Here is a 12,074-nt window from a genome sequence, read left to right on the forward strand (position 1 = left end):
CCGGTTTCCTCCCACAGTCATGCAGGTTAGGTGAATTGGCCATGTTATATTGCCCGTAGTGTTAGGTGCGTTAGAGGGAAATGAGTCTGGGTGGGTTACTCTTCAGAGGGTCTGTTTCCACACTATAGGGAATCAAATAAAATCTAATAAAATTACAAGCATACGCTTTCTGACCCAGGTTAGTGTTTGTTTGAATGAACAAGAGATTAACCCTCAGTTGGTGATTACAATCTGCATAAATACAATGAATATGCAATTAACAAAAGCTCAGTCAAGAAGCAAGGATTTAAAGAGCACCTTGCAAGAGAAAAGAGATATCAAGCATCTGAGGTTAGCAGAAGGAATTCCAGAGTTTAGGATTTGTGATGCGAAAGCACAGTCACACTGGTGGAGTGATGAGAATCAGGGATGGTCGAAAAGCTGGAATTGCAGGAGGACAGATTGGGCAGAAGCTTTTAGTACTAGAAGAGATTACAAAGAGGGGAAAGGGCAAGACTATGGGGAGGGTTGAAGACTAGGATGAGAATTTTAATATTGATGTGTTTCTTAACCAGAGGTCAATGATAACAGATAGATAGGGAAAGACTCTCAACCCTCTTCATCTCAGCCTCTTTATTCTGAGACTGCACCCTCTGGTCTTAGACACTCCCATGTCGGGAAGCATCCTCTGAGCATTGACCCTATCAAGCCCCTTAAGAATCCTAGGAACAAATTACTGCAGATGCTGGAAAACAACAAATGCTAGAGATCACAACAGCACCCAAGGAGACAAGGCAAGCTAATTGGGGCAGCACGGTGGCTTAGTGGTTAGCACTGCTGCCTCACAGCACCAGAGACCTGAGTTCAATTCCTGACTCAGGCAACTGACTGTGTGGAGTTTGCACATTCTCCCCGTGTCTGTGTGGGTTTGCTCCAGTTTCCTCCCACAGTCCAAAGATCTGCAGGTCAGGTGAATTGGCCATGCTAAATTGCTCATAGTGTTGGGTGCATTAGTCAGAGGGAAATGGGTCTGGGTGGGTTGCTCTTCAAAGGGTCAGTGTGGACTTTTTGGGCCAACTGGCCTGTTTCCACACTGTAGGGAATCTAATCAATTGTTTTGAGTCTACATAACTCTTCATCAGAGCTAAAGAATTCTCTATGCTTCAATGAGATCACCTGTCATTCTTTTAAACTCCAGTGAGCAGAGTTCCAACCCGTTTAACCTCTGCTCATAAGACAATCCCTCCATACTAGGGGTAATCCGAGGGAACCTTCTCTGAACTGCCTCCAATGGAATCATATCTTTCCTCAAATAAGGGAACCAAACCTGCTCACAGTATTCCAGATGTGGTCTCACCAGCACCTTGTACAGTTGCAGTCAGACTTTGCAACTTTTATCCTTCAACTCTCTTAAACTAAGGGTCACATTAGCCTTCCTGATTACCATTTGCACCCTGTGTGTTAGCTTTTCTGTATTTCATGCACGTGTCCCTCTAAGTCCCTTTATGTTGCAGCTTTCTACATTTTTCTCCATTTAAATAATACTGTCGGCATTTGTTCTCCTTCCAATATATTCCCACATTATTCTCCATTTGTCAACATTTTGCCCATTTACTTAACCAATCAATATTTCTCTGTAAACTGTATCCTACACACAATTTGTCTTGCTGCCTATTTTTGTGTCATCCACAAATTTGTCGAAAGTACATTCACTTCCTTCCTCTAAGTCAGTAATATCTATTGTAAACAGTTATGATGCCAGCACTGATCCCTGGAGAACCATCTGGTCATGGGGCACCAACCTGAAAAAGAAGCCTTTATCCCCACTCACTGTTTGCAGTCCATTAGCTAGTTCTCTGTTCTCACTAGTGCACTATTCGCGATAGGATTGGAGGATGGGGTACGGGATATAGAGTGACTTTGTGGAGGACGAAGACCAGGGAACAGTTAGGAGTGAGATTGTGGAGAGTGGAGTTGGGGGTAGGAGAGAGATTGTGGAGTGGGACGTATGGAGAGAGATTGTCCTAGTGGAGTTGGTGAGTGGGGGAGGGAGGGTGGAGTGGAGTGGAGTGGATGAGGAGGGGAGAGGAGAGGGGGTTAGAGTACGGAGAAGAGAGAGGGTGGAGGGGGAAGGAGGGGATGGAGGGAGGGTGGAGTGGGGGAGGAGGGGGGTGGAGAGGGGAAGGGGGAAAGAAGGGTGAAGAGTTGGGGAGGAGAGGGAGGGAGGAAAGGCGGTATGGAGGGGGTGTGGATAGGGGAGGAAGGTCGAGTGAGTGAAGAGGGGGGTGGAGTAAGGGAGGAGAGAGAAGAGAGAGGGGAGGTGAGGGGATGGAGTGGGGGAGGGCAGAGTGGGGGAGGAGGGGTGGCAGATTGGGGTGGAATGGGTGGAGAGGGAGAAGGAGAGAGAGGGTGGAAAGAAGGTGTGGAGTGGGGGAGGAGGGGGAATGGAGTGGGAGAGGAGAGAGAGGAGAAGAGGGGAAGTAAACTGGGGGAGGAGAGGGGGTGGAAAGGGGGAGGAGGGTGACTAGGAGAGTGGGTGGAGTGGGGGATGATAAGGGGGTGAGGAGAGGGGGTATGGAGTGGGGGAGGAGGAGAGGGGTGCGATGGTGTGGGCAAGGAGAGGGGAGTGAGGAGGTGAGGTGGAGTAGGAGAGAAGAGGGGGTGCAGTGGGGGAGGAGTGGGGCAGTATGGGAGGAGGGGGGAGTATGGGAGGAGAGGGGGAGAAGAAGGGGATGGAATGAGGGAGGAATGGGGGTGTGGAGTGGGCGAGGGGAGAAAGGGAGTGTTGAGAGGGGAAGGAGAGGGATTGGAGTGGGGGAGAGGGGTTGGAGTGGGGGAGGGTGTGAAGGGGGAGGAGGAGGAGAAGGGGATGGTGAAGTGGGTGTGGGAGAGGGGAGGGGTGAGGGGCAGGGGAAGGAGGGAGGGTGGAGTGGGGGAGGGTTAACTGTTTGTCACTGATGATACTGCCAATTAAAAAAACCAGTAACACATGGATGTGGATTCCCTTATCATACTGGAGGCCCGTGGTGAAGTATAGTACAGTACCAGGCAGGGAGAGATCTCTCTCTCTCTCACATTGCTTCAAATCATAGAATCCCTCCAGTGTGGAAACTGGCCCTTCGGCCTAACAAGTCCACACCAACCCTCCAAAGAGTAAACCACCCACACTCCCCTATCCTACATTTACCCCTGACTAATGCACCTCACCTACATGTCCCTGAACACTATGGGTAAATTCAGCATGACCAATTCACCTGACCTGCACATCTTTTGTGAGTGGCACAGTGGCACAGTGGTTAGCACTGCTGCCCTCACAGAGCTAGAGACCTGGGTTCAATTCCTGCCTCAGACAACTGTCTCTGTGGAGTTTGCACATTCTCTCTGTGTCTGCGTGGGTTTCCTCCGGGTGCTCCAGTTTCCTCCCATAGTTTAAAAATGTGCAGGTGAGGTGAATTGGCCACGCTAAATTGCCCATAGTGTTAGGTGTAGGGGAATGGGTCTGGGTGGGTTGCTCTTCGGAGGGTTGGTGTGGACTTGTTGGGCCGAAGGGCCTGTTTCCACACTGTAAGTAATCTAATCTTTTGGACTGTGTGAGGAAACCGGAGCACCTGGAGGAAACCCACGTAGACACAGCGAGAATGTGCAAACTCCACACAGACAGTCACCTGAGGCTGGAATCGAAACCGGTCCCTGGCACTGTGAGGCAGCAGTGCTATCCTCTGAGCCACTATGCCACCTTTCCCACCCCCAACCGTACTGCCCCACTTGTGTTCCTAATCTGCACAAGGGCTGACATATAAACCTGATGCTTGAGTTTCCCTCTCTTCTGGTATTTAGTGATCATGCTGTTTGATTCTAGTAGAGAGGGACTGGTCCCTCCAGTATTGAAGTTACATTGAGAGAGTCTCGGGGTGAGGGTAAGTTGTTTCTCAGGCTCTGTCTCATTGGCACTGAGCTGATCTGGAAGTTTCAGGGTGGGGAGTCCGCCCTCTTTTGCTGACAAGTGAAGCACTAGTCAAGATAAAACAAGTCCCGAATTGGACACAGTATTCACTGAGTCCAAACTTCCTGTGGAGCAGAAGAATGAGAGTAGGGCATGGGGCCAACCCTTGTCCTGCTGAAGCTAGTATCCATCCAGAACAATCCTGCTAATGCACTCTCTTCCTCTGTTTATCTCTCTCTCTCTCTCTCACATATACAGAACATGTGCAATCTTGTTACAACTTCCTTGCTGAACAATTTTGTCCAAAGTAGTTTAAATAAATCCCTCCTATCCTATAGTACAAGGAGCCAATGCACAAATGCAGGGAACATAGGAAGAGAGATACTCTGAGTCATATGGGCAGAGATGATGATTTCAATAACCTATCAGAAGGGATGCATTCAGTAAATTGCTAATAAGTTGGATGCTGATGCTCTCTGCAGTTTTACATCCAGCAGTCTGAATACAGTGAGGTCATGATGTGATCTAAACTCTCACTGGCTCTCTCCAAAATTGGAACAAAGTGGAATTCTCTCAGGATCGAATTGTGAAGAGGATCTCTCTCAAAATAACTTGGAGTCGGAGCTTTCTCTCGTGTTCTCCTTCGGCAACGTAAGACAACCCTTTTCACTGGAATGGAATGCCTGTTACACCAAAACCCCATGAAGAGATAACGGTGACCCAAAGGTTGTTTACTAAGCTCAGGCTGAAGGGAAGGAAGCGAGAGATGAAGAGATGCAAGGAGAGAATTCTAGAGCTTGGGACATTGATGTTTGATGGTGGAGTGGTTAAAATCTGGGATGTACAAGAAGCCGTAGTGCGATGAATGCAGTTATTTGTTAGAGGAGGGCTTTTGAGTTTGTTCATGGGGCACTGGTGTCGCTGGCCAAGCCTGCGTTTATTGCCCGTCTCAAGTTGCCCTTGAGAAGGTGGTGAGCTGTCTTCTGGAACCGCTGCAGTAACAATGGTGGGCTGAGGCCTTTAAGAATTTGAAAACAGAAGTGGTACAGGAGAACAGCAGTTGAGGTTTGAGGAAGAGGGGAGCGGGAGCTGGATTGGAAGGGCTTCAGAGAGCAGGGATCTGGGTGAGCTGCGAAGATGGAAGCTTAGCTGGAGGCTGGTAGAATTCAGCAAAATTCTAGCTCCAGGATTGAACTTTTAAATGCTTGTCTATGTGTGTGCTCTGTTGCAGTCCCCTGGCGTTCACACCCGGAGAAAGCTGTAACGTGAGATGTTGAGGATGATGCTCACTGTCTTGGCCGTTTGCCTCAGTAGCCTCCTGGATCCAGGTGACTGTCGGCTGCTGGTCAATACTCCCCGGCGACTGCGCGATGAGATCTCCGCCAGAGGTCATCACATTAACCACACGGTGACCATCAAACAGCAGCCCATTGTCTTTAACCATGTCTACAACATCAACGTGCCCATGGATTCAGTGTGTTCTGTCAGGTTGGACAGCTCCACAGAACAAATGGAGTTCACACAGGATGAGGACGGCAGCCAAGACAGTGAACAACATCCGGACAGGCGGGTAGCGTTCACCCACAACATCCATGTCCCCAAACAGACGTGTGATTGCCCACACTCCGACCTGCTCCAGAGCATCCTTGACCGCCTCAAAATGTTGGAGAGAGAGGTGTCCATCCTGAGGCAGCAATGCAGCACTGGCTGCTCTGGACAAAGATCAGCTTCAGGTAAGACATTCTCCCCCATCTCTTCACCCCTGCCCCTGAAATAAACCTCAGGAGCCTTCTCCCCGGGAGTCCTCCTCAAGGTACAGCAGATTTCCTTCCCTCAAGGGCTTTCATGAACCAGAATGTTTTTAATAATTGGATTCACATCTGGCTTCCTCACGGTGGGATTTGAACCTGGTTCCTCAGGAAAGCAAGGATGTGGTCCAATGATCTGTGATTTTGTAACAATTAGTTCAAAGAATTCACTTGATTGACACCACATCCATTACCTTCACCACTCTCTCCCTCCACCACTGACACTCAGTAAGGCAGTGTGCTACCTACAGAGTGCACTGCAGAAATTCTCCAATGATTCTTTGACATCATCTTCCAAACCCACAACATCTATCTCCAAGAAGGACAACAGAATACAGCACTGCAAGTTCCTCTCAAAGCCATCCACCATCCTGACTTGGAAATATATCACCGTTCCTTCCCTGTTGGTGGATCAAAGTTGTGGAACTCCCTTCTTAATTACATTGTGCGTCAACCTACAGCACACAGACGACAGCAATTCAAGAAGGCAGCTCACCACTTCCTTCTCAATGGCAAGTAGATGGTAAGAACAAAGAACATTACAGCACAGGAACAGGCCCTTTGGCTGATCCAGATCCTCTAAACCTGTTGCCTACTTTTTAAGGATCTATATCTCTCTGATACATCTTAAATGACGCTATTGTGCTCATTTCTACCACCTCCACTGGCAACGCATTCCAGACACCCACCACCCTCTGGATAAAGAACTTTCACACATATCTCCCTTAAACTTTTCCCCTCTCATTTTGAACTCGTGACCCCTAGTAACTGAGTCCCCCACTCTGGGGAAAAAGCTTCTTGCTATCCACCCTATCTATACCTCTCATAATTGTGTAGACTTCAATCAGATCCCCCCTCAATCTCCATCTTTCTAATGAAAATAATCCTAATCTACTCAACCTCTCTACATAGCTAATGTCCTCCATACCAGGCAACATCCTGGTGAACCTCCTCTGCACCCTCTCCAAAGCATCCACATCCTTTTGGTAATGTGGCGACCAGAACTGTATACAGTATTCCAAATGTGGCTGAACCAAAGTCCTATACAACTGTAACATGACCTGCCAACTCTTGTACTCAATACCCATCTGATGGCGGAAAGCATGCCATCTACCTTTTTAACCACTCTACTGACCTGTGTTGCCACCTTCAGGGAACAATGGACCTGAACACCCAGATCTCTCTGTACGTCAATTTTCCCCAGGGCTTTTCCATTTACTGTATAGTTCGCTCTTAAATTGGATCTTCCAAAATGCATCACCTCGCATTTGACCGGACTGAACTCCATCTGCCATTCCTCTGCCCAACTCTCCAATCCATCTACATTCTGTTGCATTCTCTGACAGTCTCCTTCAATATCTGCTATTCCACCGATCTTAGTGTCATCTGTAAACTTGCTAATCAGACCACCTATACCTTCCTCCAAGTTATTTATGTATATCAAAAACAACAGGAACACCACTGGTAATATAGAACTTAGAACATAGAACATTACAGCACAATATAGGCCCTTCGGCCCTCGATGTTATGCCGACTTGTGGAACCAATCTGAAGCCCATTTAACCCACGCTATTCCATTCTTGTCCATATGCCTATCCAATGACCATTTAAATGCCCATAAAGTTGGCAAATCTACTACTGTTGCAGGCAGTGCGTTCCACATTCCTACTACTCTCTGAGTAAAGAAACTGTCTCTGACATCTGTCCTATATCTATCACCCCTCAATTTAAAGCAAGCCCCCTCATGCTAGCCATCACCATCCGAGGGAAAAGGATCTCACTGTCCAACCTATCTCACCCTCTGATTATCTTATATGTCTCAATTAAGTCGCCTCTCAACCTTCTTCTCTCTAATGAAAACAGCTTCAAGTCTCTCAGCCTTTCCTCATAAGACCTTCCCTCCATATCAGGCAACATCCTAGTAAATCTCCTCTGAACCCTTTCCAAAGCTTCCACATCCTTCCTGTAATGTGGTGACCAGAACTGTGTGCAATACTCCAAATGTGATCGCACAAAAGTTTTGTACAGCTGCAACATGATCTCATGGTTCCAGAACTCAATCCCTTTACCAATAAAAGCTAATACTCCATATGCCTTCTTAACAACCTTATCAACCTGGGCGGCACTTTCAGGGATCTATGTACATGGACACCGAGATCTCTCTGCTCATCTACACTACCAAAAATCTTACCAGTAGCCCAATACTCTGCATTCCTGTTGCTCCTTCCAAAGTGAATCACCTCACACTTTTCCACATCAAACTTCATTTACCACCTCTCTGCCCAGTTCTGCAGCTTATCTATATCTCTGTAACCTACAACATCCTTCAGCACTATCCACAACTCCACCGACCTTAGTGTCATCAGCAAATTTACTAACCCATCCTTCTCTGCCCTCATCCCAGGTCATTTATACAAATGGCAAACAACACTGGACCCAAAACAGATCCTTGTGGTACCCCACAAGTAACTGAACTCAGGATGAGCATTTCCCATCAACCACCACCCTCTGTTTTCTGTCATCTAGCCAATTTCTGATCCAAACTGCTAAATCACTCTCAATCCCATGCCTCCCTATTTTGTGCAATAGCCTACCATCGGGACCTTTACCAAATGCCTTACTTAAATCCACATACTCCACATTAATTGCTTTACTCTATCCACCTGTTTGGGCTTCTTCTAAGATAACTCAATAAGGTTTGTGGGGCACGACCTACCCTTCACAAAACCATGTTGACTATTCCTAATCAACTTATTACTTTCTAGATGATTATAAATCCGATCTCTTATAACCTTTTTCAACACTTTACCCACAACCGAAGTAAGGCTCACTGGTCTATAATTTCCAGGGTTGTCTCTACTCCCCTTCTTGAACAAGGGGACGACATTTGCTATCCTTCAGTCTTCTGGCACTATTCCTGTAAACAATGATGACATAAAGATCAAAGCCAAAGGCTCGGCAATCTCCTCCCTGTCTTCCTAGAAAATCCTTGGATAAATCTTATCTGGCCCACGGGACTTATCTATTTTGACATTTTCCAGAATTGCTAACACCTCCTCCTTGTGAACTCCAATCCTATCTATTCTAGAAGCCTGTATGTCAGTATTCTCCTTGACAACATTGTCTTTTTCCAGTGTGAATACTGGTGAAAAATATACATTTAGCTCTTCCCCAATCTCCTTGGACTCAATGCACAACTTCCCACCACTGCCCGTGATTGGCCCTAATCTTACTCTCACCATTCTTTTATTCCTTACATACCTATAGAAAGCTTTAGGGTTTTTCTTGATCCTACCTGCCAACGACTTCTCATGTCCCCTCCTGGCTCTTCTTAGCTCTCTCTTTAGGTCCTTCCTGGCTAACTTGTAACTCTCAAGCACCAGAAATGAGCCTTCACATCTCACCCTAACATAAACCTCCTTCTTCCTCTTGACAAGAAATTCAACTTCCTTGGTAAACCATGGCTTCCACGCTCAGCCACCTCCTCCCTGCCTGAGGTACATACTCATCAAGGACCTGCAGTTGCTGGTCCTTGAATAAGCTCCACATTTCAATTGTGCCCATTCCTGCAGTTTCCTTCCTCTTCCTCTGCACCCTAAATCTTGCCTAATCACATCATAATTGCCTTTCCCCCAGCGACAACTCTTGCCTTGTGATATATACTTATCCCTTTCCATCACTAAAGCAAACACAACCGAATTGTGGTCACTATCACCAAAGTGCTCACCTACATCCAAATCTAACACCTGGCCAGGTTCATTACCCAGTACTAAATCTAATGTGGCCTCGCCCCTTGTTGGCCTGTCTATATATTGTGTCAGGAAACCCTCCTGCACACATTGGACAAAAACTGACCCATCTAAAGTACTTGAACTATAGTATTCCTAGTCAATATTTGGAAAGTTAAAGTCCCCTATAACAACTACCCTGTCACTCTAGCTCCTAACAAGGACCACCTTTGCTATCCTTTCCTCTACATCTCTGGAACTATTCAGAGGCCTGTAGAAAACTCTCAACAAGGTGACCTCTCCTTTACTGTCACAGTTCTCCATTTTGAGAAATTCCATTCCACTACTACTCTCTGTCTTCTGTTGCCCAGCCGGTACTTTATCCATCTAGATAGTACACTCTGGACCCCATGCGACTTCACTTTCTCCATCAGCCTACCATGGGGAACTTTATAAAACACCTTACTGAAATCCACGTATATGACATCTAACAGCCCTTCCCTCATCAATCAACTTTGTCACTTCGTCAAAGTTGGTAAGTTAGTATTAAGTTGGTAAGACATGACCTTCCCTGTTGCCTATCACTGATAAGCCCATTTTCTTACAAGTGAGAATAGATCCTATCCCTCAGTAGCTTCTCCAGCAACTTTCCTACCACTGACATTAGGCTCACTGGTCTATAATTACCTGGATTATCCTGCTACCCTTCTTAAACAAGGGGACAACATTAGCAATTCTCCAGTCCTCCGAGACCTCACCCGTGTTCAAAGATGCTGCAACGTTAAGGCCCCAGCTACTTCTTCTCTTGCTTTCCTCAGTAGCCTGGTATAGATCCCACCGAGACCTGGGGACTTGTCCACCTTAATGCCTTTTAGAATACCCAACACTTCCTCCCTCCTTACGCCGACTTGACCTCGAGTAATCAAGCATCTATCCCTTACCTCAACATCCGTCATGTCACCCTCTCCTTGGTGAATATCGATGCAAAGTATTCATTAAGAATCTCACCCATTTTCTCTGACTCCACGCATAATTTCCCTCCTTTGTCATCTTTCCATAATCTATTCTCATATTTGTACCTATAGCTCACACTGGCTGTTGGGAGGCCTGTAGTGCAGCCCCAACATTGTTACTGCACCCTTCCTATTTCTACCTCTGCCCATATTGCCTCACTACTTGAGCCAACCCTTTTCTAGTCACCCTCTTGCTCCTTATATATGAACAAAAGGCTTTGGCATTTCCCTTAACCCTGTTTGCTAATGATATTTCATGACCCCTTTTAGCCCTTTTAATTCCTCATTTCAGTTTAGTCCTACTTTCCCAATATTCTTCCAAAGCTTTGTCTGTTTTCAGTCGCCTAGACCTTATGTATGCATCCTTTTTCCTCTTAGCTAGTCTCACAATTTCACCTGTCATCCAGGGTTCCCTAATCTTGGTATTTCTATCCCTCATTTTCACAGGGACATGTCTGTCCTGTACTCTAATCAATCTCTCTTTAAAAGCCTCACACATATCAAATGTGGTTTAATCCTCAAACAGCTACTCCCAATCCACATTCCCCAGCTCCTGCTGAATTTTGCTATAGTTGGCCTTCCCCAAGTTTAGCACTCTTCCTTTAGGACCACTCTTGTCTTTGTCCACGAGCATTCTAAAACTTACAGAATTGTGATCACTCTTCCCAAAGTAATCCCCGACTGAAACTTGAACCATATGGCCAGGCTCATTCTCCAACACCAGGCCCAGTATAGCCCCTTCCCGAGTTGGACTATACTACTCTGTAAAATCCTCCTGGACTCTCCTTACAAATTCTGCTCCATCTAAACCTCTCACACTAAGTGAATCCCAGTCAATGTTGGGAAAATTAAAATCTCCCATCACCACCACCCTGTTGCTCCTACATCTTTCCATAATCTGTTCACATATTTGTACCTATAGCTAACACTGGTTGTTGGGAGGCCTGTAGTGCAGCCCCAACATTGTTACTGCACCCTTCCTATTTCTGCCTCGGCCCATATTGCCTCACTACTTGAATCCTCCATAGTGCCCTCCTTCAGCACAGCTGTGATATCCTCTCTGACCAGTAATGCAACTCCTCCACCCCTTTTACCTCCCTCTCAATCCTGCCTGAAGCATCAACATCGTGGAATATTTAGTTGCTGATCTTGCCCTTCCCTCAATCAAGTCTCAGTAACAGCAATAACATCAGACTCCCAGGTACGAATCCAAGTCCTATGTCCATCTACCCTGCACCATCCCATTCTACCTCCTAACAAAGATTCACAAACCTGACTTCCCCAGTCGACCCATTGTCTCAGCCTGCACCTGTCCCACTGAATTCACCTCTGTCTACCTTGACACTGTCCTGTCCCCCTTAGTCCAGGAACTCCCCACCTACATTCGGGACACCATCCACGCCTTCACCTCCTCCAAGATATTTGTTTCCCTGGCCCCCAATGCCTTATCTTCACCATGGACATCCAGTCCCGGTACACATTCATCCGCCACGACAAAGATCTCCAAGCCCTCTGTTTCTTCATCCGTCTGGCTGACCTGGTCCTCACCCTCAACAACTACTCCTTCCAATCCTCCCACTTCCTCCAAATCAAAGGGGTAGCC

At 46.7% G+C, this 12,074-nt stretch overlaps 1 protein-coding gene across 3 annotated transcripts in view; it reads left to right on the forward strand.

The window, feature by feature from the left end:
* The window catches only part of tnr (tenascin R (restrictin, janusin)), a 156,090-nt gene that overhangs the window by 35,937 nt on the left and 108,079 nt on the right, over positions 1-12,074 (forward strand). For all 3 annotated transcript variants that reach the window (XM_043700044.2, XM_087990943.1, XM_043700043.2), the window contains exon 2: positions 5,154-5,655. In XM_043700044.2, coding sequence (XP_043555979.2) covers positions 5,193-5,655 — 463 coding nt within the window. In that variant the 5' untranslated portion in view covers positions 5,154-5,192. The remainder of the gene's footprint in view (positions 1-5,153; positions 5,656-12,074) is intronic.

Source organism: Chiloscyllium plagiosum, unplaced genomic scaffold (genome assembly GCF_037043375.1).
Source record: "Chiloscyllium plagiosum isolate Xiang-an unplaced genomic scaffold, Cpla_swu_hap1 HiC_scaffold_9, whole genome shotgun sequence".
Lineage (NCBI taxonomy): Eukaryota > Metazoa > Chordata > Chondrichthyes > Orectolobiformes > Hemiscylliidae > Chiloscyllium > Chiloscyllium plagiosum.